The sequence below is a fragment of the Xiphias gladius genome, chromosome 11, assembly GCF_016859285.1.
Source record: "Xiphias gladius isolate SHS-SW01 ecotype Sanya breed wild chromosome 11, ASM1685928v1, whole genome shotgun sequence".
Taxonomy (NCBI): Eukaryota; Metazoa; Chordata; class Actinopteri; order Istiophoriformes; family Xiphiidae; genus Xiphias; species Xiphias gladius.
Genome location: NC_053410.1, coordinates 458,193 through 483,094, shown reverse-complemented (window position 1 = coordinate 483,094; position 24,902 = coordinate 458,193). Strand labels below are relative to the sequence as shown.

At 44.8% G+C, this 24,902-nt stretch overlaps 1 protein-coding gene across 1 annotated transcript; it reads left to right on the top strand.

The window, feature by feature from the left end:
- The first annotated feature begins 994 nt into the window (after positions 1-994).
- On the top strand, positions 995-23,896 carry ppp2r5d (protein phosphatase 2, regulatory subunit B', delta). Its single transcript, XM_040139672.1, has 17 exons — positions 995-1,103; positions 4,648-4,731; positions 8,855-9,032; positions 10,271-10,470; positions 11,504-11,614; positions 13,173-13,265; positions 13,369-13,499; positions 14,886-14,945; positions 15,037-15,145; positions 15,239-15,292; positions 15,848-16,018; positions 17,319-17,446; positions 18,342-18,443; positions 19,228-19,300; positions 19,393-19,440; positions 19,737-19,847; positions 21,107-23,896. Exons 1-17 carry the CDS (start codon positions 1,077-1,079, stop codon positions 21,242-21,244), a joined length of 1,818 nt encoding a protein of 605 aa, XP_039995606.1. The 5' UTR covers positions 995-1,076; the 3' UTR covers positions 21,245-23,896.
- The last annotated feature ends 1,006 nt before the right edge of the window (positions 23,897-24,902 follow it).

The window sequence follows — 24,902 nt, the reverse complement described above, 5'->3', positions numbered from 1 at the left end:
TGTACAACCAACAGCGCAGTGTCCTGCTTTTGATTCTAGATCAGACCGACACAGAAGACACGATACATCTGGAAAGTAGATTTATATCTAAATGTGTGTGTAACTGGAGATGATCCAGGTTTCCCCAGATTCGGTGTCTTTAGAATTTACATGACGTGCTGTGAGGTTGAACAAAGTCTGGGCAAGGAAGTCGAGTTAAAGAGGTGAGAGAAGAGCACTGTTCATCCATCCATGCATCCACCCGCCAGAAGTGAAGTTAATCTACCTGAGCTCTCACCTGGACAAACTGATAAACGCCAACAGTGAAGTTTGGAATTTAAAAACAGCTAAATTCTCATTAATGTCTTTATAATGCAGCTCAGGATGTGAGGCTCAGTCCAGGTGTTTTCAGTGTAATTCATCCTTTCTCTCTGACAAAAAAAAAAAAAAAAAACTGAACTAAAGGTCCACTTACTAGCATTGTTCAGAGCTTTCAACAGCACCCCATAGTCTTCATCAGTGACTGTTGTCCTGGGTTCTGCAGTACGTCCACCTAGGAGGAACTTTACGCTCAGCGTCACCTGGATTTACTTACTCTTGACTTAGCAGAAGTATCAGTCAGAAGGTTTTATTTTTACTTAGAGTAGGTGACTTGTCCGGAGAAACTCCTGAGGTTTATCTTTTCCTTTCCCACTCTCTCTTCTTCTTGGCGGGAATGGGCTTCCATCCTGGTCCCGATGGCTGAACACTGGGTGCTGTAGCGTACTCTCCCACCTGCCGGACGTCAGATGCAGGTAGACCGTGTGGTTCTGTGTCAGCAGGAGCTCCACCTGGCCGAGCCGGGCATCATCAGGTTGAAGGTGTTTTGTTGCTGGGGAAGACTGGAGTCCTGCCTCACCCTCGTCGCCGAGCCCGCAGACAGCCAAACAGAAAAATCCCTACACGCGTCGCTAGGCAGATCCTCACATCAGTAGCCAATCAGATTACTCGGGTCGGGGACGGGCGCAGGGAGCAGAGACAGACCGAGTGACAGCCTCTGAGTCCCGGGGAAGAGCATCACGGAGCCTCCGTGAAAAACGCCCTGCCGCACAGTCAAGATGCCGAACAAAACCAAGAAGGAAAAGGTGAGCCGGCAGTTACCCTACTACAACATGACCAATGTCACACTTAAATATCAGCGGGCGGCCGTGAAGCAGCCGCTGTTTTGACCGGTTAAGAGTCCCGGCGCTATGTTTTACCGAGCAGCGGAGAGCTAACCTGCTAAGGCCCCGCTAGCAGAGGACGGCTAGGCTAGCCGCTAGCTGTGGAGTTGCTAGCCGCATTAAGAGTCGCTGTCTTCGGTGGTCGCCTCCGTAGCCGCCGCTCAGACGCTTTATCCAGTCAAAACCACACGTTAGCGACTGTGTCCGGCTGTTAGAGCCGTGAGGCAGGGTGTTACCTGACCGGGATCTAGCTGGTGAAACGAACGGGCTGCTGCTGCTGGAGCTCCGGGGAGGAACCGCTGCCCGCTCCTTGAATTATTAATTTGGTAGAAAACAGGCAGGGCTCGGGTACTGGAGAGTGTCTGAGCGGACCGTGACTCATTCGCGCCTCCACACAATATGGCATATGTGACAGAGCAGGTTAGCTGGTGGCTCCTGCCGGCTCCTGGTGGCTCCTGCCGGCTCCTGCAGAGGTGTCCTGCGGAAACATCCGATGCCCCGAGACAGAATATGATGGAGACGGTGTCCAGGTCGACTCAGATCCCGTTTAGCTCGGGTCTGGATTTGCCTTCCTGCTCACCGGACTCACGGTGTCAGGGTTCCTGCGGGTTTCAAGTCTTAAAAAGAGCTGGACTCAGTTTCCTTCCAAAGGTCTTAGAAAGTTATTTCATTCACACAAGTCTCAGATATAATCTGTGGCCTGCTGCTGGGTCCATCGGTCCAAAACTCAGATCCTTCACCTCCCACTGAACCTGAGGACAGAAGCGGCAAATCTCTGCTTTTTGTCCCTAAAACAGCTAAATAAAATAAAAAAAGACTGAAACAATAAATCGATTATTGAAGGTTTTTTAAATTTTTCTGATTTCCTGCAGCTTATCTGGCTGCAGGTCACGTTGATCAAATGAATGACCTCTTCGGGAATGGTTGTTACAAACCGCTGGGAAATGCTGACAACAAGTGACACGGGAGCTGGAGGTTGTGTCGTCCCTGCTGGTTCCCATCGTGCTCCCGTCCTTTGTGAGGTGTGGTGGTGGAGCAGGTCTTACGTGTCCCTGTGTGGTTCCGCAGAGGTCTGAGACTCTTGAATCTAACCGCTTCTCTCTGTACGACCAACCAGAGCAGAGACGTTCAGGCCCTGAATCGATCCACAGTAAAATAATCGATACATAACTGAAAGAGGCCAAACGAGATGTCACAGTAGCTGAGTCTCTTGGGTTCTGGACCGGCGGTTGGACAAAACGAGACATCTGAAGACGTCTCCTTCAGCTGTGAAAAAAAGTGAAGGGCTGTGTTTCATTATTTTTTTGCATAGAATAAATGATTAATCTTAGAAATAATTGGTAGGTTATTGATAAGCCCTAGTACGACCTGTTCCTTTCATCACCTCTGCTGGTTATTTTACAAATCATCCATCAGGTTTTAGATTGATCTCCTTTCTTCCAGGCAGCCGCTGGTTTGCTTTCACTTACGGCTTGTGATTATTTTCATTATTGATCCAATCTGTGGATCATTTTTTCATGAGTTCGATTGATTGTTTAGGCAAAAAAATGCCCGTCACAACTTCCCAGACCCCCAGACGGGAAGTCAAGTCTATGGTTGTAGTCTGCCCCACAGTCCAGAAGCCGAGGAGACCCCTACCCTAGAGGATCCAGCAGCTGTTTGAAATTCTAGCTTCATAAATGACTCCAGCGGTTAATCAATTAGCAATATAGTTTGCCATCAATTTTCTGTCAATCGACTAATCAATCTGAAATGATCTGATCCGACCTCAGACAAATAGACTATGTTCATTGGCGCTACAACAACTCGTCGATGGATTGAGTAGTTGATCAAAAGAAAAGTGATTGGCAACTATTTTGATAATCAATTCAGTGTTTCCCATTGATTGATTTATTTCAACACTGATCGCCACGTATTGATTTAATATTGTTTTGCTATTTCAAATGGATCAAACATGTTTTAATAGTGGAGCTCTCTCTGTCTGTCTCTGTCTGTCTGTCTCTGTCTGTCTCTCTGTCTGTCTCTCTCTCTCTGTCTCGGTCTCGGTCTCGGTCTCTGTCTCTCTGTCTCGGTCTCTGTCTCTCTCTCTGTCTCTGTCTGTCTCTCTCTCTCTGTCTCTGTCTCTCTGTCTCTGTCTTTCTCTGTCTCTTTCTCTGTCTGTGTCTGTCTTTCTCTCTCTCTCTCTGTCTTTCTCTGTGTCTGTCCCTCTCTGTCTCTCTCTCTGTCTCTATCTCTCTCTCTCTCTCTCTCTCTCTATCTCTGCCTCTGTCTCTCTCTAGTTTTAAGACCTGAACTCTTTTAGTTTATATTAAGGTCGTTTGTTGTAAAGATGTGTTTTATCAAACTGTTTTCTCACCGAAAACCTCGTTGAGGTTCTGTTCTTCCGCCACAGGAGAACCAACAGTTTTCCTCATTATCAATACGTCTGACAGTTATTTTCTGTAATAATCGATTGATTGATCAGTGGATAAAATGTGAGAAAATATTATTTCCTGAAGCTCGAGTGAACAGATTCAAACGTCTTATTGTCTGAGTCGAAAACACAAAGATGTTGAGTTCACTGTCGGAGAAAAGTGGGAAACCAGCAAATATTCAGATTTCAGAAGCTGGTACCGGAGACTTTTTGGAATTTTGGCTTAAAAAAAGGACTTGAATGATTAATCAGCAATCAAAGTGATTGACAATTAATTTTCCGTCAATGATCTAAACGCTAAATCAACCAATTATCTAATTGTGGATGACACTGACACGTATAGTGGGGGTCACCGGGAGCCTAACACCAGATCTGTGCCCTGGGGCCCCTCAGGAGCTGAATGTGGTCGTAGCTCAGACAATGCCAGTCTCAGATTCATCATCCTGTCACATGAACCTCTTGGCTGAACCCAGAACCTTCTGTCTCTGTTATTAAGAAACATGAAAATCAGAATATCGTGATCAGTAGCAGAGCTCGGAGGCATCAGAGTAGAACAGCTGAGTTTTCTGAGTTTTAGCCTTTTTATCACAAGATCACTACAACATCAGCCCTGTTCTTTCACCAGCGTCCAGGCCTTGAGTTCATGTCACACAATTAACCAAACTAGAGCTGCAGCCACTAGTCCATTGGGTCATAATTCTGGGCAGCTAGTTTGATCATTGATGCATCGTTAACGTAAATCGTTTTTTTTTTTATGTAAAAATGCTTATTACAGCCTCTCAAAACTGAAGTTTTTTTCTTTCTCATATCACAGTAAACTGAATCTCTTTGGGACAAACGAGACATTTAAATACGTCTTGGACTGCGGGAAATTATAAAAAGCATTTTTGACTGTTTTCTGACATTTTGAAGACTAACAATCGATTGATGAAGAAAATAAAAGCAGGTTATTATTTCTACATGTAGCCCTACCTGAAATATCCAACAATTTACACATGGAAAAATGACAGTTTATCTTTGCGTTGTTTCCACTTTTACTCTGTGTGTAAACAGGAAACAACTAAATCTGCCAAAAGCAGCACGAAGAACAGTAACACCAGCGGCGGGAAAGATGCTGCCACAGAGAACTCAGACGAGGTGAGTGTGAGCTTTAAATCTAAACACACGTCGTCCTTGGTTACTTCGAACACGTGATGGAGTTACAGCGCTGAGGTCAGTGTCACGTGCTCGGAGTTGTGTCTGAATCCACACAGCGAAACGTCTGCAGGGCAAAGTGAAACAGTGATGCCGCTGTTCACTGAGACTCAGTGATAACACACACACTGAGTGTGTGACCGGGACGTCCCAAGACTAACACACACACATGACACGTTATAGGAATCAAAAGAAACAAAAAGGGCTTATATGATTTCTCCAAAAGAGAGTAGAGACATAAAAAATCAAATCTGAAATGAAAGTTAATCAGTGAAGAAAGAAAAAACAACGAGAGGCTGCTGATTGGGAATGAAAGTTTCCAATCAGCCAAGGTTTAGTCTGTTAAAGCAGCTACAGTGATTATTCTAATATCACCCCTGTATGAAATGATGGTGTGAAAGCAGTTTACAGTGACAGGAGTCTGTGTCAGGGATGAACCTACTTTACACGAGAGTTTCCCTCTCACACTTGCAGCACACGGCAGGAGACTTTCCGTGTCAGACGTGTTCTCGCCCACTTGAAATACTCCTTGTGGTTCAGGCGAGAGGTGGCGCCTGGGTGGAGCGTGCAGGAGGCAGGATAGAAACATCATCAGCACGCCCGCTCGCTGCGAATGCCCCGGACGAAGGCCTGCGCTGTTCACACATCAACATTACACAGACTTTGCACCAGGGAGCGGGAGGGGTAAAGTCTGTTTAATGTCTGGTCAGATGTCCGAATCGGCTCCTCCGGGTAATGTCCAGAAAAGTTGAGGGTTGCGGTGCATGTGTGGAAGACATGACTACGGCATAGTGAAAGACGTAAATCCGTAAGACGTAGGGGTTAAATGAAGGCGGAGAAACGTTAAGGTTTTTAACCTGGCTCTAAACATAGTCAAAGTTGGGGCAAATCTGTATTTTCCAGCTCCGTCTATTTCCTAATAATTTCCTGACAGTTTCCTGGAAAGAACCTAACTACAGGAAAAATGGAGTTGTGTTGAGTTTATCGGTGACTCCAATTAAACCCCAGTGAAATACTTACTTCATTTGTCATTTGTCACTGGAAACTTCATCCATTTCTGCTGAGATGTTTCGTTTGTGGACACGTGCTCCTGTGACCAGAGAGGCTCAGGGTTGTGTTGGTTTTAGGAGCGTTTAGAAATAACAGTTAGGGATTTTTTTCCAGCTGCCCCTCCAGCATTCGGCAGCTGCGGCTGTTGCTTTCAGCCTGCATCATGTGTTTAACTTCTCCGTATATGTTGAATACTATACTTTGCTCTTCGTCTGTGAAATGTGCCGCCCTGCTGTCGTAGACTTGTCCATGTTTGTGATTGGTCATGTGCTGCAGATGCCGCAGCTTTTATGTTAACGCGCCTGGGGAAACCTGGGTTGACTCACCGAGTTGATAACCACCGCGGGGTGACCACTTAGCGTGATCACGGTTGTCAGGCTCAGCGAAGTCAGATAATGAAAAGATTAGTACGAGTATGTTGAACTGGGTTCGTGGTTCAGGCCTCAGGTGAGTGTTTTGTACCTGTTGTCGCAACATCATCAGACTCTCTGGTGATAAACGGACAGCTTCTCTTCATGCGAGTCGGTGTGAAGTCCAGCGGACGTGTAGTGAGCTGCTTCAAATCTGCTGCAGGGTGTTTAAATGACTGCAGCCAAACTGAAAATAGCTCTTATTGATAGATGTTCGCCCTGCTGACCCCTCGCCCCTCGTGGTCCCTGCTCAACATAACACTGCTGTAGCAGGTCTGTGTCTGTGTCTCAGTCATCCAGGTCACGGTGCTGGGGTACAATACGACACTACCGTGGTACCGTTCAGTCCACTCGGACTGAGACTGGAGTTTTGAGGCTGGTGTTGATGCTGATATCTGAGAGTTGACATTATATAGAATGATATTGGTTGTGAAACATTGTCATTACGATCCTTATTTATGCTTTATAAAGAACAGGTATCTGTTGTGTTTGGGATGTTTTACAGTGTAAAAACAAACTAACGGAGTAGAGCTGAGATAATTAGTTGTGTGACAGAAAATTAAAGTGCAACTCTTTTTAAAATGATTTTTTAAGTCATTTATCAAGTAAAAATATTCTCTGCTGTCAGTTTCTCCAGTCTTAAATTTTCTGCTTTTCTGTGTTACAGCTAAGGATTGTTTTCATGATTGATTAATCCGCCAATTATTTTCTCAATTGATTGATTTTGCATCTTGTCCCAAAGAAGATGTTTTCAGATCACCGGTGTTGTTCAGCCAACAGTGCTACAACGAAGAAAAGCAGCAAATCGTCACATTTGAGAAGCTTTAACCAGTCACTTAAACTGATTTATTTTCTGTCCATCGACTAAACGGTTAATGGACAAATTGTTGCAGCTCTACTTTTCTGTCACAGTGAACTGAATCTCTTTGGTTTTGGACTGTCGGTTGGACAAAAGCAAACATTTGAAGACGTCACTCGGACTCTGAGAAACAGTGATGAGCATCAGTTTCTAGACTGACTATATTTGCAGTTTCCACTGTTTTCTTAAACACCTCTTTTGCATTGACATATACTGTGACTGATCATCTGATGTACCGTATAAGCCTGTACAGTATATATCTGTGACAGTGCAGTAACACACCGCAGCACCAAAGCGCACAGCTTGTTAGACAGGCGAGGACATTTCCGTATCTAATTTATCATTTGTAAACATCATAAACCGCAAAATGTCTCTAAATGAAAGAGGAACGTTTGTTTGAACCCGAACGCCTCGAAGCACAGAGAACCTGGTTTCAGTTAGAGCCAGACTGAAACGGTCTGCACCGATATAACATCTGCTGATGTTATCTGCTTACAAATGTCTCAGTGTCTGATCAGTAGCAGTAAATGTCAGCAGAGAAATGTCAAAGAAATGTTTGGGTTCATTTAGAAACAGAGTTTGTCCGCCTGAGATTACCGACCCGTTTATTTTTACGGCCTGAAATGTCCCCGCTTTCGCGTCCAACAGATAACAACCCTCTAACCACAAACAATCACAATCACAACGTGTAACCGACCCGAGGGCCGGTAGAGAGACAGACTGGGACGGTGCAAACTTTATGGATTCTTTGATGGTCCACCAGCCCACCGATGCAGTGGGATGTCTCCCAGTGCTGCCAATGACCAGTCCGAATATGACAGACAGGTCAGTAGAGAGAGAGACAGAGAGAGAGAGAGAGACAGAGACAGAGAGAGAGAGAGACAGAGACAGAGAGAGAGACAGAGACAGAGAGAGAGAGACAGAGAGAGAGAGACAGAGAGAGAGAGAGAGAGAGAGACAGAGAGAGAGAGACAGAGAGAAAGACAGACACAAAGAGAGAGAGACAGACAGACACAGAGAGAGAGAGACAGAGAGAGAGAGACACAGGGAGAGAGAGACAGAGAGTGGGGTAAGGAGGGGCCAAGCGAATCAATGCGCTGTGCACAGCTCTATAATGAAACCAGATTTGACCCATTTGAAATAGTAATCGATAGAAAATCAATACTTGGCGATCGGTGTTGACATTGTGCTGAGCTGCTACAAATAAATCAATGTATGGGAAACACTGAGTGCGTTTATGTTACGTGTTTGTGGGGAAAAAATGAATGTACCCTGGTTCCAGCTTTGCATTTGTGAGGATTTTCCACTTTTGTTTCTCTCATGTGACAGTTAATCAAAATGTCTTTGTGTTCTGGACTGAAGGTTTGACAAAGGAAGACATCTGAAGACATCTGGGCTTTATGAAATTGTGTTTGACATTTTTCACTGTCATCTAACATTTCCAAACGAAAAACGAAAAATAATGAGAATAATCTTTAGTTGCGGGCCCCAACCGACTGATATGTTATCATATCTTTTTTAAACATATCTGTCAGTGTCAGACTAAAAAACCCAGAGTGGGTTGCGCTCTGGTTTTAACGATGGACTGACTGACTGACGCCTGCTGAGTTTAACTGGGTCTGAACACAGGGAATGATGGGTGTAACCACAGAACCACAACTCCCAGGGTGCTTCACCGAGGAGAAATTTGACAGACGCTCTGCTAAAAACCTGTCTAACTTTCAAACCTGTGTGTGTGTGTTTTCAGTCCCAGCAGCAGCAGAGTGGCAGTAAGCGTCCCAGCAACAGCACACCTCCTCCCACTCAGCTCAACAAGATCAAATACTCTGGAGGTCCCCAGCTGGTGAAGAAGGAGCGCCGCCAGAGCTCGTCCCGCTTCAGTCTGACCAAGAACAGGGAGCTGCAGAAGCTACCTGCACTCAAAGGTAACCTAAGCCTAACCCACACCTGAACTAACCTAAACCTCTGAGTTAAGCTCGTGGCTGATGGCTGTAAAAATACTACGATTCGCCACGGCAACAGGTAAACAAAGAGCAGAGAAGAGAGAATACGGTTACACACAGAGGTGTTTCTGTTATTTAGCCCTCCCTCACTGATAAGAATAGGGCGGACAAAATAATAGAGACACCTGTCAGTACGACCCGATGGTTCAACAGCAGCCTCCACTGTGATCCGACGGTCGAGTCTCGACACGAGCGGAACATCTGAACCTTCACAAAGGAGGATTTGTTACTGTTGTGTCTGCCGTTCCTAATAAACTGAGACCGAGGGGATAGGCCATTTCTCTTTGTTAACCCGTGGACGTAATGTAACTTCGCTGCACCAGATTTTTTTTCAGTCAGACTTTGCTCCTGAAGTATTTGTTCCGTGTTCATTTTCTTTGTGGTGATTTTCTTTATTTCACACTGTTCATTTCAGCGACCACTTGATGTTTATGTCTGTACATGATCAGGTCATATTCACCATGTTTGTACTGCGATCAGAATGGCATCGCGGTGCATTTAGGGGTTTCCCTCTTTGTTCGTTCAGGCTTTGTCTCATTTTGCAGGGAGTCTCGTAAGGTCTTTAACCTGTTCCCAGTCACCACTGAAGTGGGACGTTTGGCCTTGTGTGCCCCTGTGACCTCTGTCTGTTGGTCTTCACCTGGTGGCACCGCCCACGTGTATGTGGCCACTGTCATGCCGTGTGTGTGGAGGGGACTCCGAGGTCATACGGGTGTAGTTTTAATGGTCACGGTTGATGGAAAAAGCTGCTGATTGTGTGACGCTGCTGTTTGTCGTCACTACAACAGACTCAGACCCTCGCTCTGATGGATGAACAGACCAGACCTCTGCTTGTCCCTGTTAACATCACTCTGTTAATAATGGATGCACGAGGATAAAGCTGCTTTCTGCTTCGGACTTTGTCTCGGGATCATGTTGTTTCTCCGGTGGGGCGCTGGGGGTCTTGGGAAACCCCTTTTAGTTTCTGGTTGTTTTTTGGTTGGGTTTAAGGGGTTTTACATGAAAATTCATTCTTATTCAGTAACTGCTCACGATGCCATATCATACAAGTTCTTCAGTTTCTTCCAGAGAAGAAGAGGAACGGAGGTTTAATCAGAAAGGAAAGGTCACCTGTCTTCTTCTGTGGTACTGACTGACGTCCTCCCCCTGTTGCCCCCCAGATGCCCCTCCGATGGAGCGGGAGGAGCTCTTTGTCCAGAAGCTGCGTCAGTGCTGCGTGCTGTTCGACTTTGTCAGCGATCCGCTCAGCGACCTCAAATATAAAGAGGTGAAGAGAGCGGGCCTCAACGAGATGGTCGAGTACATCACGCACAACAGTGACGTGGTGACCGAGTCCATCTACCCCGAGGCCGTCATCATGGTGAGAAACCACGTGCAGACGCACGTTAGGACTTCTGTATTTCTGAGGACCCTCACTGATATAATCGCCCTGTTCAGTCGAGTTTATCAGTTGTCCGTCTTCACTTTTACCGTTGCAGCTGTTCTTTTTAAGTGTACTTTTAATTCCTGGACTTGTGATTTTATATTGGGCTGAAAGTTTTAGCCAAAATTCTTTTGAGTGCACAGCAGTTCTGTGTCAGAGGACTGACCCTGGACGTCCGCCTCCAGCCGGCTGCTGGGTAAAGCAGCTGTAATTTAGATTTTAAAAACACCGTCGTAACGAGATGTCGACGTGAAAACAAGTGTTTAATGTGAATTATCACCTGAACTTTCCCTGGTTACTGATCAATTTCAGAATTGATTTGATGATTTTGCTGATTACATTCAAAAGCTCTTTGTGGTTTAGCTCCAAGGGCTTTTGCTGGTTCGCTGCTCCTCTACAGACCAGAACCTCAGCTCCTTAGGCATGGTTATTCTGGCTTTTTCCAAATCCTGTTTCAGAACTAAAGGTGACCAGGTTTTTATAATCAGGACTCCACAGCTCTGATCTCCATGCCTGTCAAACTGTGACAAAGTTTATGACTTTTCAAATTGTTAAGAAAAAGGGTTTTATTAACTCAAACTTTCCCATTCCCATGTGGTTTATCTGTTCTGTCAGCTCTACCGAGCCGGTTCTGTTTTCAGGTCAGTTTGTTTGTCAGCAGGATCACACAAAAACTACTGAACCTGGTGGAGGGATGGGTGATGGAGCAGGGAAGAACCCCATACATTTTGGGGCACATCCAGATCATTTACTATGATCTGGCTGTGTGCTGTTTGACACTGGCCTTGGTGGAGGTCTGCGCTCTTCTGAGCACATTTTCTAGTTTGTTTATTTAGTTGATTTATCTTATGTTATTGGTGTGTAGTTAATTAAAAAAAATTCTTTTTTTTTTTTTTTTTAATTGCTCACCTACACACTCAGAAGCAGCAGTGTGTGGTAGTAACACTTGTGTGTGTTTGTGTTGGTTCAGTTTTCAGTGAACTTGTTCCGGACTCTTCCTCCGTCCTCCAACCCGACTGGAGCAGAGTTTGATCCTGAGGAGGATGAACCGACGCTGGAGGCGGCCTGGCCTCACCTGCAGGTACACCGTGTGTGTGTGTGTGTGTGTGTGTGTGTGTGTGTGTGTGTGTGTGTGTGTGTGTGTGTGTGTGTGTGTGTGTGTGTGTGTGTGTTTAAGGATACTTTCCAGTATTTTGAAACCTGGGCCCTTTTTTCTCATCTTTTTAAGTCTAAATGATTAATGGGCACTAAAATGTAATCTGAGGGGTGGTCAGATGATTAATGGGAGAGGAAAGAAGAAAAAACACAAATCTGTTTTCAGTTTGTGGACTTTTTCTCTAATCTTGGATTTTTGCTGAGATACTGGATCATCTGAACATTTATTGAAACGAAACCATGCGGGTCTGTGAAAACTTCGCCAAGTTTGGCGAATCTTAATCTTTCAGATAACAGTAAGGTACGTTTTCTGTACTCCAGCTCGGCCTCGGACGGCTCTCTCTAACTCTCACTCAGGTTTACACTAGTCCTCCTGAAACAACTCACCTCCCGCGAGATTTCAGAGCGGGACTTCTGTTACATGTTGGACACACATCTATCTCTGTAGGAATCCTTCCCATTATGTTGTCAGACACTTATGTTAACAATCTGAGCAGGTCAGTGGCAAAGAAAAGCAGTTTTAGTGGACGTACACGGACAAATGTCCCTATTGATTCCGCTGCAGCTGATCGCGGTTGCCGGTTATATTGGACCGATTCCAAACATTTGTGTCCCTATTAATCATTTAGACCCAAGAAGATGAGAAAAAAGGGCCCAGGGTTAAAAACAGTGGAACTATCCTTTAGATGGTAAAACGAAAGCTCGCTCAGCTTTGTTACTTGTTCCTCTAACACCAGGTCAGTGGGGACCATCACACGTAACACTGCTCACTCAGGACAAACCGTTAACTGGTCGACCACAACAACACGAAGAGGTAGAAACTACAGCTACCCGCCGAAACACGTTGGTCTGATGAGGAAGTTGCTCTTTCTACTCCTAGTGTTGCTGGAGTCTCTTAAACAGCCCAGTGCCTGTTTTTGTAGTTATGGTCCTTTTTGAACACCAAACCATTTAAAACTAACTGACCTGACCCACTGACTGTGAAGTAAGGGTGAATACCAACAGAGAGACTGAAACGTAAAAATGAGGGTGGGGTCGTGAGCCACAGGTACAGTTCAGTCATATTGAGACAAAAAGAATGAGGAAGAATATTGGAAATTAAAAAAAAGAAAAAGCCTCATCAATGTCCTTTTATCCGGTAGCCTGGTCTGTCTGTTTGTCTGTGGGTGTAAATCATCTGCGTCTGTGCACTAGTAGGGGATTTTCTCTGGAGCCAGTATTTTATCATCAGCCCAAACTGTTGTAAACCTTCATCATGTTCCTGTTTTAACTTAAAGCTGCTGCACAGCTGCGCACACACAGTTTCACTCTGCGTTGACCAGTTATCATTACCGCCAACTGCCGGAGTGTTAGTTTGAATTAATACCGCTCAGATTTCCGTGGTTCCTGGTCTGACATCTTCAAACTTGTATGGTTCCATAGAATCATCACGTGTTGTTGTTTTTCCAGAAACCAACATGTGTCCTTTGTGTTTGCCTCCACAGCTGGTGTACGAGTTCTTCCTTCGCTTCCTGGAGTCTCCAGACTTCCAGCCAAACATCGCCAAAAAATACATCGACCAAAAGTTCGTACTGTCGGTAAGATCTGATCCCTGAAGTTCAAAACAAGTGAAAATGTTGAACTGTCGTGGTGTTTAACTCGAACAGAGCTCTGACTCCAGGTTTAATGATTGTGTTAAAGCTGCTGGAGCTGTTCGACAGCGAGGATCCCAGAGAGAGAGACTTCCTGAAGACCATCCTCCACCGCATCTACGGCAAGTTCCTCGGCCTCCGAGCCTACATCCGCCGCCAGATCAACAACATCTTCTACAGGTCAGAACCTGCACTGCCAAAGACACGTGGAGAACCGCGAACACCAGCTACAGACACCAACACATAAATAACTTCCTGTAGTTCACAGAAGCAACAGAGTTAACAGCATTGTGGTTGTATTCACAGAGTCTGATCTCACCACACCGACTTCCCTCTCCTCACCTCTTGCTGTCTCTGTCGCCGTCTCTCCTGTGTGTACACTGGATGAGGAGGGACTGCTTATTTAAATAGCTACATGATCCACAATCGCGTTATTACAAAGGCAGTGGCAGAAATAGCTCTGCAGAAATCAATTTAAAGTGGTGGGTGTCCACACGTGATTTTAATTCACGCCTGCACGTTGCTGAAAACATTTTTATGGTCGACATTTCATTATTACAGTATGATCGATGATCTATGATCCCGCTCTGTGTGTGGTCCTGGTCCCGTTGGTGTGCTGCGGCACAGCGCCTCCTATCGGTGCTAGGGGCGGCGCTCGACGCGCCGTGGCGCGGCAGCGGCAGTGAGTTTCCTTTTCAGATCTTGACGGAAGTTTGACTGCAGAACTGCTAAAACTGCGGCAGAGCAGACCCAGTCGGTGTGGATAACCCCAGGTTTCATGGTTTTCAGTCTGTGTAGGTGAATGAGAAACAAGATATTCATCAATACACAGGAGCATTAGGAACAAATTCAGTCAGATGGATAAATCAAACACATTTTCATCCTTTGACGGTTTCATTTTACATAAATGACCAATTTAACTGGATAATTCAGCAATGGCCATGAAATCAGCTTTATTTTAGTATTTATTAATAAAATATGTTTTTGCAGTTTGTTGGGTCTGGGGGGTCTGAAAAGCGACTTGGGTTGGCGAATGAGTACAGAAACATCATCTGGGTCCTTATTACCTCACCACCGTAACAAGACGTTTTTCAAATTTCATTATCGTTGTATTTTTACTAAGCACTGATATGTGATAAGACGCAGTCCCCGCAGCAGCTGACTGACTGTGAGCCTCTGAACCTCTGACGTCCCTCAGACAGAGGACACCTAAAGCTAGGACTGACGCGGACGTTATCTTTAGGAGTTCTCCCTCACTCAGAAAGTCAGGAGCTACTTCTAGTCGTATGGTGTTTTGCGAATCACTTGCAGTTAAATGCAACGTTTGCTTGTTTACTCAGACTCCATCAGCTGCTCCATCACAGCAGCTGTTCTTCCTAAAGGCCCCTTAAGAATCCGTTTTACTGTGACATTACAAAAACCATGACAGAACCACACGCAACCAGAAACAAAGGAAATACCTAGTATACATACAGTATGACAGCACACACACCACAACGTGAAATACAACACTTAGAAACACAGACAAGCTCTGATTAAATAAAAACTGGTGTTTTGGTTTTACAGATTTATCTATGAGACAGAACATCACAATGGCATCGCTGAGCTGCTGGAGATACTGGGGAGGTAACACACACACAGAGGGAGACAGTACGTCTAACACACAGTGTTTCACCTCTTTCCATCTAACGTGTTTTATCGTCTCTCTCTCTCTCAGTATAATCAATGGTTTTGCTTTACCACTGAAAGAAGAACACAAGATGTTTCTGATCAGAGTTCTTCTGCCGCTTCACAAAGTCAAGTCTCTCAGCGTCTACCACCCACAGGTCAGGGATCAGTCTGTGTGTCTGTGACGTCTGTAATCTCGCCTGTGACCGGCAGCGCCTGCCGTCTAAAATAAAGTTTTTGTCTGCCTTCAGCTGGCGTACTGTGTGGTTCAGTTCCTGGAGAAAGACAGCAGTCTGACAGAGCCGGTGAGTCTGCTACAGACATCCTCTCTGTTTCCATGACAGCACTGTGAAAACTGCTGCGGCTGCTGTTGGTGATGAGCAGTGTTTTGTTTCCATAGTAACGCACAGAGGATGGCCACATTAACAGAAACACCAGTACAACAGAATTCGTTTTTAGAGTCTGCAGAAACACATTTATAAAGCATTTATTACATTTGCAAGTTAAAAATCATATTTAAGATTTATCAGATATGACTCAGTATTATTTTTTTAAAAACAAAATCACTTTCTGTATAATTATTAAAGAACAACGTGTAGTTTTCTACTATTGTATTAACTTTTTCCTTTTTTTTTTTTTTTTTTTTTTTTTAACACCATCTGACATGATGATATACGAGACCAGAAGTATTTGGACAGCTAAACGCTTTGTGTTGTTCAGGCTCTGAGCTTCAGCACATTTAATTTGAAATGAAATAATGGCGACGACATTAAAGTGCCAGGTCTGGGCTTTGAGCGGGTTGGTGGAGTTAAGGTGTTGTCGTCTGACTTCCTGTCGGCTGTGACCTGTGACCCCTGCAGGTGATCATGGGTCTGCTGAAGTTCTGGCCAAAGACTCACAGTCCGAAAGAGGTGATGTTCCTGAACGAGCTGGAGGAGATCCTGGACGTCATCGAGCCGTCAGAGTTCGTTAAAGTCCAGGAGCCGCTCTTCAGACAGCTCGCCAAGTGTGTCTCCAGCCCGCACTTCCAGGTACCTGAGCCAGAACCTAAATTGCAACCCAAGCCGGAACCTGAAGCTGAGCTAGCTGAACCTAAACCATGACCTGAGCCAGAACCTAAAACAAAACCAACTAAAACCACTGCTACAGCTAAAACAGAACTAGAAAAAGATCGGAATCAGAATTTTAATCTGAACTAGAACCTGAACCACAAAGTAACAACAGCCTGCCCCCGAACCCAAAAGAGAACCTAAACTAGATCAGATACAACCTGACCCAAAACCAGAAGCCTGAAAAACAAACCAGAACCAGAGCTACAGCCTAAAACAGATCAAGAATTAGATCAGAATCAGAACCTGAACCTCCACCTGAACCTCAACCTGAAAACAGATCAAGAATTAGATCAGAACCTGAACCTGAACCTCAACCCTGAACCTCAACCTGAACCTCAACCTGAAAACAGATCAAGAATTAGATCAGAACCTGAACCTGAACCTCAACCCTGAACCTCAACCTGAACCTCAACCTGAAAACAGATCAAGAATTAGATCAGAACCTGAACCTGAATTGCAACTTAACTAATAAACTGACCTGGAATCAGGTCCAAAACCACATTGCAGTCAGAACAAGAACACTGGCCTGACACACACTGAGAACCTGAACCATGAGACCCTTTGCCATTGCAGGAAAACAATGAAATTATGTTTGGTAACTCAGAGACCAGCAGCAACAGAAAACAAGATGACTATGCTGAGGTAACGTCCTCTATCTGCATAGAATAAATACCTGCCTCACCTGGATGAGGCAGGTAAACAGTGACAGTAACTGTTATAACAACGTTAATTCAATACAGTATGAAATATTACAGTTGTAATATGTATTGTATGTACCAGAACTATGTCCAGAAAACAGAACCAGAACCAGTATTTGCTTCAGTTGGTACAGAATTTGATGCGTTTTGCTTCTGTACTTATTTTACAACAAATTCTTAGAAAATTCAAGTCAGCAGCATGAGACCATCCCGTCATGGTGGACGAGGGTTTTGAGTCCAGCCAGAGACCTGATGTTATGTCATCTGTCCACCGTACACCGTCTCATAAAAGCATAAAAATAATCAAAACAAAACCAAAAGAACTTAAACGTGACGTTTAACCCAAACAGCATCAGTAAATGATGATGTTCCTCCGCCGAAAAAAAAGTTCCCTGTTGCCAGGCAACATGGGCACTGGGAGGACACAGCCAAGACTGCAGCTGATACACGTAATTCCCGAGGGGATGAGCTCTAAGCTGAAGATGAGGATGATGAAGGTGGTGGTGGTGTTGTGTGTGCAGGTGGCAGAGAGAGCTCTGTATTACTGGAATAACGAGTACATCATGAGTCTGATCAGTGACAACGCTGCCAAGATCCTCCCCATCATGTTTCCTGCCCTCTACAAGAACTCCAAGAGCCACTGGAACAAGTAACGCACACACACTAATACACACACACAGGTCAGCGGTCTGTCACCACACTGACATACATACAAACACATCATTCACTCTTATTTAAGTCTTTATGTGTGTGTGTGTGTGTGTGTGTGTGTCCCTGCTGTCGACGCTGCAGTCGCTTTGAGCTGTGGGTGGAAACACCAATACTGATCAATACAGGATCAATACTCCACGCAGAGCCAGGATTTGATACTTAAACTGCTGCTCTGGCTGATGTTAACTCCCTGTGTAATAATCACTGAGCTTCAGAGCTGCTGGGGGTTGGATTTTTTTAACGGAGCCAGGCTTTCCAGTGTTTATGCTAAGCTAAGTTAGCCATGTCGCTCTATACTCAACAAGGACATGATACATTTGAAGATCTGACTCTTTGAGAGGGAGCGAATGCAAATGTTTCCCATACGTTTTAACTGTTTAAGCATCTGTAACCTGACTGTTTCTTATCTCATTTCCAACCTGAACCATATGTAGAATTATTCATTTTCTGTCGGTAAAGAGCCTCAGTTACTCTGAGCAGGAAAAACGAGACAGGACTAGCAGACAGCTGAACACCAGAACCAAACATGACGGTCAGCCGGCCGCCTTTCATTCGTTAAGAACCCTGGTCATGTTATCTGACGTCTCTGTCTCTGTGACTGTGGTGGGAAGACATTTATTGAACCCCTGTCCTGTCAGTCACTAAATCTGAACCTTCTCCAGTGAAGTTTTGTGTTGAGGGAGACTCAAACATCAGAACCGGTCAAAGAGCTGAACGGCTCTGAAGCTGCTGTTAAATCAAAAACCGAAGCACAAACACGAAGCCTCTGTCGCACGTTTAAAAGCTGACCTCAGGCTGAGGTGATCTGAACTCTTCCTCCTCCTCTTCCTCAGGACGATCCACGGTCTGATCTACAACGCTCTGAAGCTCTTCATGGAGATGAACCAGAAACTGTTTGATGACTGCACACAGCAGTACAAGGCCGAGAAACAGAAGTAAACATAATCACACACTCACGCATACACAAACAGTAAGGCTCCGGGTACGGAACAGGTCCGTACGCCGCGTTGTCCGGCCTCGTCTGAAAGCCAAAGCGTTCTGAAGCTGTGGGTCCCTCTGACAGACAGCTCTGACGGAGGTTACCGAGCCATTGAGACCCACAGAACCAGCAGTGTGTTTCCAGACAGGATCTCCAGAAAACTCTCCAGTTTCACAGAAAACTGATGAGCATGTGGGAAGTAGATCTGCGACTAACCGTTACTTTCATTATGGATAGAGCCGCAGAATAGTTTCTGGATTCCTTAAAAAATCGTTTTGTCTTTAAAATGCCACCAAGAGTTTCTTGAAGCCAGAGGCAGTGTCATCTCGTCTGCTTGGTTCCACTAACAGTCCAAAATATAAAAAATATGGAAGCAGATCCTCACAAATGACAAGCTGGACAATGTTTCACAGTTTTACTCTGAAAATCACTTTAATGATTAATCAATTATCAGAGCAGTTGCCAGTTTTCTGTCAATTGATTGATTAATTATTGCAGCTGTAGTGTCGAGTGTAAAGATTTTATAAAGTAATAAACTGGGAAGTTTTTTTAGCTTTAACTTTATTGTTGTTTGATTCTCTCACTTTAATTGTTGTTTTTTCTGAATAAATTTGACCATAGAAATAAGGTTCATTATTAATTAATTTATTATTAATTAATATTATTATTAATGAGAATTGTTATGATTACAGCTTATGAGCCGCCCATTTATGAACTATTTTCTGTTTGCTGTCCTGTAGAGAGAAATATAAGCTGAAGGAGCGAGAGGAGATCTGGCACAAGATAGAGGAGCTGGCCAGACAGAATCCACAGGTAAGCTACTCACCTGTGTCCTCACCTGTCTCCTCTCCTGTCTTCTGTCAACTCCTTTTTAATTGACTGTTTGTGTCCTCCTCCACCTGCAGAGCAACAAGCTCCACCCTCTCCGCCCTGGACTCCACCCACAGGACGAGGTCAGATCACTTCCAGTGTTTTGATTAAATTATCAGCAGTGTTTCATAGTTCTGTCGGTGTGGAAGAAGAACGTGAGCTCTTCTTTAGGTTCTGTCTTTAACCCAACAACACACTTACACTCTGAAATCAAACTGTTGAATCTGCTGAGATGGAAACGTGGAAATGAAAGGACCTGCAGGCTCGTTTAGCCATGTTCACTGATTATAAGAATTAATTCATTCATTCTTATAATCTTGTAACTTGCTTGGGAGCAGAGTGTCACCTGTTGTGACTTTGTGTGTGTATATCTACACAGTACATGCTGTACAGCGACAGCACTGTGGCCGTGTACTCGATGGAAACAGAGACTCCAACAGCTGAAGACATCCAGCTGCTGAAGAAGACTGTGGAGAGCGAGGCCTCGCAGGTACGCACATACACACACACACACACACACACACACACACACACACACACACACACACACACACACACACCCAGTAAAACAGAAGGGAGTGGTGTCAGTCCCTCGTTAGCTTCAAATACGGACGCAGTGAACAAGAAGTCAAGTAGTCAAAGATTCACGATGGATTATGTACATCCGGAATTTATGTTTAATTAACGGGACAACCCAGGTACAAACTACATTCATTTCAGTTGGGAGGGTGTGAAATAAGACACCACATTACTGAACACAAACACAAACTAAGCAGTGAAACCCATGAAGTTCCTGGTGTAACGGACAAACCTTTGACTCAAAGCAGCATCACAACCAGTGGATAAAAAACACACATCGTATTAAAAGACCAATCAGAACATATGCTTGTCTAAGCCTTGGCTTAACCTTCTGTCTGATGCTGACAGCGGGGGGGGGCTAGGATCCATCCGAACACACACACACTTGCAGTATTTCTGAAGTATTTGCAGAAACTGCCACAGTGTCACAGCGTCTGGAAGAACTCAGAGTGTGGAGGTTGATTTGTTGGAACAAACACGAACAGTATCGCAGTTACAGCCAGAGCACAGGGAAAACTGAGAGGGAGCTGAGAGGAGGAATATGATTCCTCCAGAGACATGTGGGTCTACTGTTCACAAAAGAGACAGAACAGGATTTTATTTCTATGGTTTCTGTCTGATCACATTTTTGAGGATGGAACATGTTCCTCCAAGTCTTTGATAGAAAGGATGGTATTTAATATTTCTGTTGACAGTGTCTGATATGTGATGTGATTCATATCAGTGTCACTAAGAAGAACTGATTCACATTAGGTGATAACCATCTGTGGAGGCTCTGTGCTGCTCACACTGCCGACTACTGTCGGCCCTGAAACCAGCGTATAGACTCATGACCACCAACACCTGGACTGATGTGGAGCAGTACACCCTGCTGAATTGTGGGACACTCTGAGCTCTGGATGCCGCTTTGAACCTGTACATAAATGCTCGAGACTGTGACAGTGTTGTTATTTAGACGGACCCACTGTGCCTCGAGTCCGACCTGTGCAGGAGGACGTCACCTGTGAAATGTTGTTGTTGGTTTAGTGTGATGTCAGATCGGGTTTTGTTGTGTGGTTGATTACACTGAAAAAGAAGTACCCTTATAATGCTCCGTGCATGATAGTAGAGTAATAAAATGAGACTGTGCAGGGTGTTCGATCATCTCTCAGACTCTCGGTCTGGTTTCAGGGTCTGAAGGATCTGAAGAAGGACAAGGTCCTGATGAGGAGGAAGTCGGAGCTGCCGCAGGACGTCTACACCATCAAAGCTCTGGAGGCTCACAAGAGAGCCGAGGAGTACCTGACAGCCAATCAGGAGGCCCTCTGACCGGGGGGGGCGGTCCCCTCTGAGCCCGATTCCGCCCCCCTCCCGTCCGTCTCTCTGGGGAGGAAGTTAAAGCTGTCGTGGAGAAACTGGTCTGGGGTCAGATCAGGACGGAGCTGACGCTGCGTTCAAAGTAAAAAAAAAAAAAAAGAAAAAAAAAAAAAAAGAAAAAGCCTCTCACCTCTGCCCCCGGTGGCCGATAACAAGTAGGACACTCTGTAGAAGCTCCGTCTGTCCACGTGGTGTTTGAAGTGTCAGCGGTCCGATGTGATGTTGCACCTTCATCTCCGCTTCACGCACCTGCTGCTGTTTGTTGAAACGTTGCCACGCCGTTTGCACGTGCTAGACATGAACGCTGCCAGGTGACCAGCTCGTGTGACGTTACCTGAACGCAGCGTCACGACCCTGAACGCATCACCAACAGGCCTTTTCCACTGCGGGAACTACAAAGCCTGTGTCTCGAGGTGTATCTGTTGTCTCTGGTTCTGCCTTTGCTTCCACTGTTTCCACTTGACAAGTGAAATGCAGGTTTTACGCACGTCTGCTGTTTCAGCCTCCGTCCAAACTAAACTAACAGGCTTTTTTTTCCCCCCAAAACTAGTCTCAGTGTGTGAATGTTAACGTGTAGCTCGGTGTTTCAGTGTGTTCGTGGAAAAGTGAGACTTTACCAAACGAAGAAGAAGGGATCTACCTGTTTTCACGTTGTCCAGGTGTCTGACTGTAGACAGAGCTCGCCACCTGGGGACTCTGTCGGTGCGGACGCTGATCGGTTTCACGTGAAAACAGCTTTTTAAGAATTAGACGGCTCGGTGCGCCTGAATTCAGGAGACGGACGAATGGAGCAGAGACCGTCAGCTGCCGGTCTTTGTCATACATCACAGTAAACTGAATATAATAAGAATTTGGGTGTTGGAGACGTCACCTCTGACTCTACAAAGCTGTGAGGGGCCTTTTTTTAAACAATGTTTATACGTTTAATAGAATGAACGATTAATCATTAGTTGCAGCTCTACTGACAGCCGGCCTGTCCTGAAGGACTGAGTCGGGTCTGGAGAGCTGGTCTGGAGTCGGTCTCTTCCACTCCCTGATCCATTCTGTCAAACTTCTTCTGCAGCTGGAGATGAACACTCGTTCATTTACTCGTGTAAATGCAAAGAAAATCAGCTCCACTTATTCCGTTGTTGTCGATTCTGCCGCTAAAGTTACGACAATTGTCACAGTGGAAACACAAGGTAGAACCTAGAACCTAAACCTCGTAGGTTCTTTAGGTTCTGTGAAGCTCCAGGTTCCTGAAGTGGAAAACAGCTCCAGCACTTCACCTCTGTCCCGTGACACCTGAACGCAGCACAGATGAGTTCACCGACTCACTCAGTTCTCCGACAGCCGCTCCACTCCAGAGCCCCACTCCCGCCACCTGACCCGACCAATCACCTGTCAGCCTGGATCTGAGGTGGACTCGAGACTGAAGCAGCTTTAGACGAACTGACGGCGACAAGGAGACAGTGAATGTAGACGTCCAATCAGAATCCAGTAAATCAGGGAGGGAGCTGTTCCCCCTGACAGAAGAAAAGTTTGATACCAACGTGATTTTTTTTTTTTAGGTTTCTCTGGTGCGTTTGTTTTATTTTGATGTGGGCGTTACGACACCTCGTCGGCGAGTTTTAACCAATGAGAGACGTCGTTTGCATGAGGGGTCGTTTCCTGTCAGAAACCGGTTCAGTGTTGTTTTGTCCTTTGTCCACTGGAAGCACTTAAAGAAAAAAACCTGGTCTGAATGTTCTCCACGTTTCTGTCTGAGCGACGACGCTCCACCAAAACTGTAGGGATGTAGCCGTCGCTCTTCAGGTCAAAGGTCCAACACAGACTCCTCCACCAGAGAGACGTTCAAGGGATGTAGGAAATTATGCAACTGAAGAAGTAGCTCAGATCTGAGCTGGTGCAAGTGTTTCAGTGTGAATCCTCACCGTCAGTGTTTGTTGAAGCGTTAGTTTAAGCAACTGTTTCACAAATGTACGAATCCACATCGACTCCCAAAGAAAATGCCGCCGACTCCGACTCCACCCACGCATTCCCGTGAAGACCGGGGTGGTGTTGAATGTTCATCTGTCCGGCTGCTGAACCAAACCACATGAAAGTTTATCATAATTTAAGTACTTAAGTATTCACTGATTTTGTTACAGGACCTAATAATCACAGAATATCATAAATGGGACGTTGTAACAAATTCAGTTTACAACAAACACAAGTGTGAGATTTTATCCCAACATGATGAAAGCTGGGACGTCACACGTTGAGCAGAATTAAAACCCGTGAGCGCTGATAAACGTGATTGATTGTTTGTTTGTTGTACGTCTCACAGAGCAAAAGAAAACATTCAGCAGTTTATATGGTAAATTTTAAGTTTCACAATTGAAAACAACAAATTTAAACTTTTAATCGTCTTTTTTTTAAGTTGAACCAGATGTTACTGATTAATGTACATGAAGGTTTTTCAGCTGCAGTTTTAAACTCAAATCTTCTCTGATCTCCGTCCTGTCTGTTCTTCTCACTGCAGACTCAGATTCCCATGATCCTCTGCTGTGTAAATTTTGTTTACTAATCGTCTGGGGCACGTTCAGCTCCGATAAAACCTCAAAGCCCGTTTCACACCGTTTCACACCGTTTCACACCGCGTCCAGGAAAAGTGTCATTTTAACCAGAAATCGTAGCTAAACGCGTCCCGGCTCCTGTTTCGGCTAGAGTTAGTGCTAGTGTCGCGTGCCGCGAAAAGCTTGTAACAGACAGAAAATGTAGAGAAGAGAATCATTCTGTTCGTTCTACAGTTACCACGTTATTACAGAATTTATTTGTGTGTTAATGGAAGAAATGTGTGTATTTCAGGGCATCATGTTGCACAAAGTAGCTACCAGCTCTGTCAGTCTCTCTTCTGTGGCGTTACATGCGTTAAGTGTTGCGACATTTTACTAAAAGCAAAATGTGTTTTCGGTTTCTTAACATTTTGTGAACGGCTCATGTCACAAATGCGGGTTGATGATATACTGGGTCCAAACGTTTTGAAAAATGAGAAAAAAGCAGCTGAATGTCACTAAAGTGCATTTTCCTGAGAAACTCGTTAGCATGTTATGAGTTGGTTTTTTTTGCTCAGTTAAAACCCGATAAACATTAAGGCTATTTTCCTGACAAAGGAAGTAAATGTAATTAAATGGATCTTTGCTGAGAGAGAATGAGATAAATGGGAAAAACTTGTTCTTACTAAGAGAAAAAATTAATTTCACTATTTTTTCAGTCAGAAAATACTTGAGGTCGATTTAAGGTCATTTTTCTTGACAAAAATGTTTTTTGGGCCATGAAAGCGCATTTTTTCTAACAGGAAGCGCCGAGTATCGTCAGAGTGAATTATTTCTGATAAAATACTCACATTTGGCCTTTAAGTGTATCATGGCCGTTACTTGACACTCGGTGAAATTAAATAATTCTTGTGAAATACAAGACGAGACGTCGTGCGTTTCACAGCGAACATCCTTAACTGCATTTTGTGCAGGATTGTAGGCTAGAACTGCATGGAGTGGAGAAGGACGGTTTTTGGACCATTCAACGTGATAAAACGCAGTTTGGCGAACGCATTTCTGTGACATGAACAAATCACCAAACGGCTCCCTCC

Excerpts from the sequence above, each read along its gene's own strand:
- ppp2r5d (XM_040139672.1), top strand. The coding sequence starts at position 1,077 with ATGCCGAACAAAACCAAGAAGGAAAAG. Across the intron at positions 9,033-10,270 it reads GAAGCTACCTGCACTCAAAG|ATGCCCCTCCGATGGAGCGG; the intron begins GTAACCTAAGCC and ends GTTGCCCCCCAG. Across the intron at positions 19,301-19,392 it reads TGGCCAGACAGAATCCACAG|AGCAACAAGCTCCACCCTCT; the intron begins GTAAGCTACTCA and ends CTCCACCTGCAG.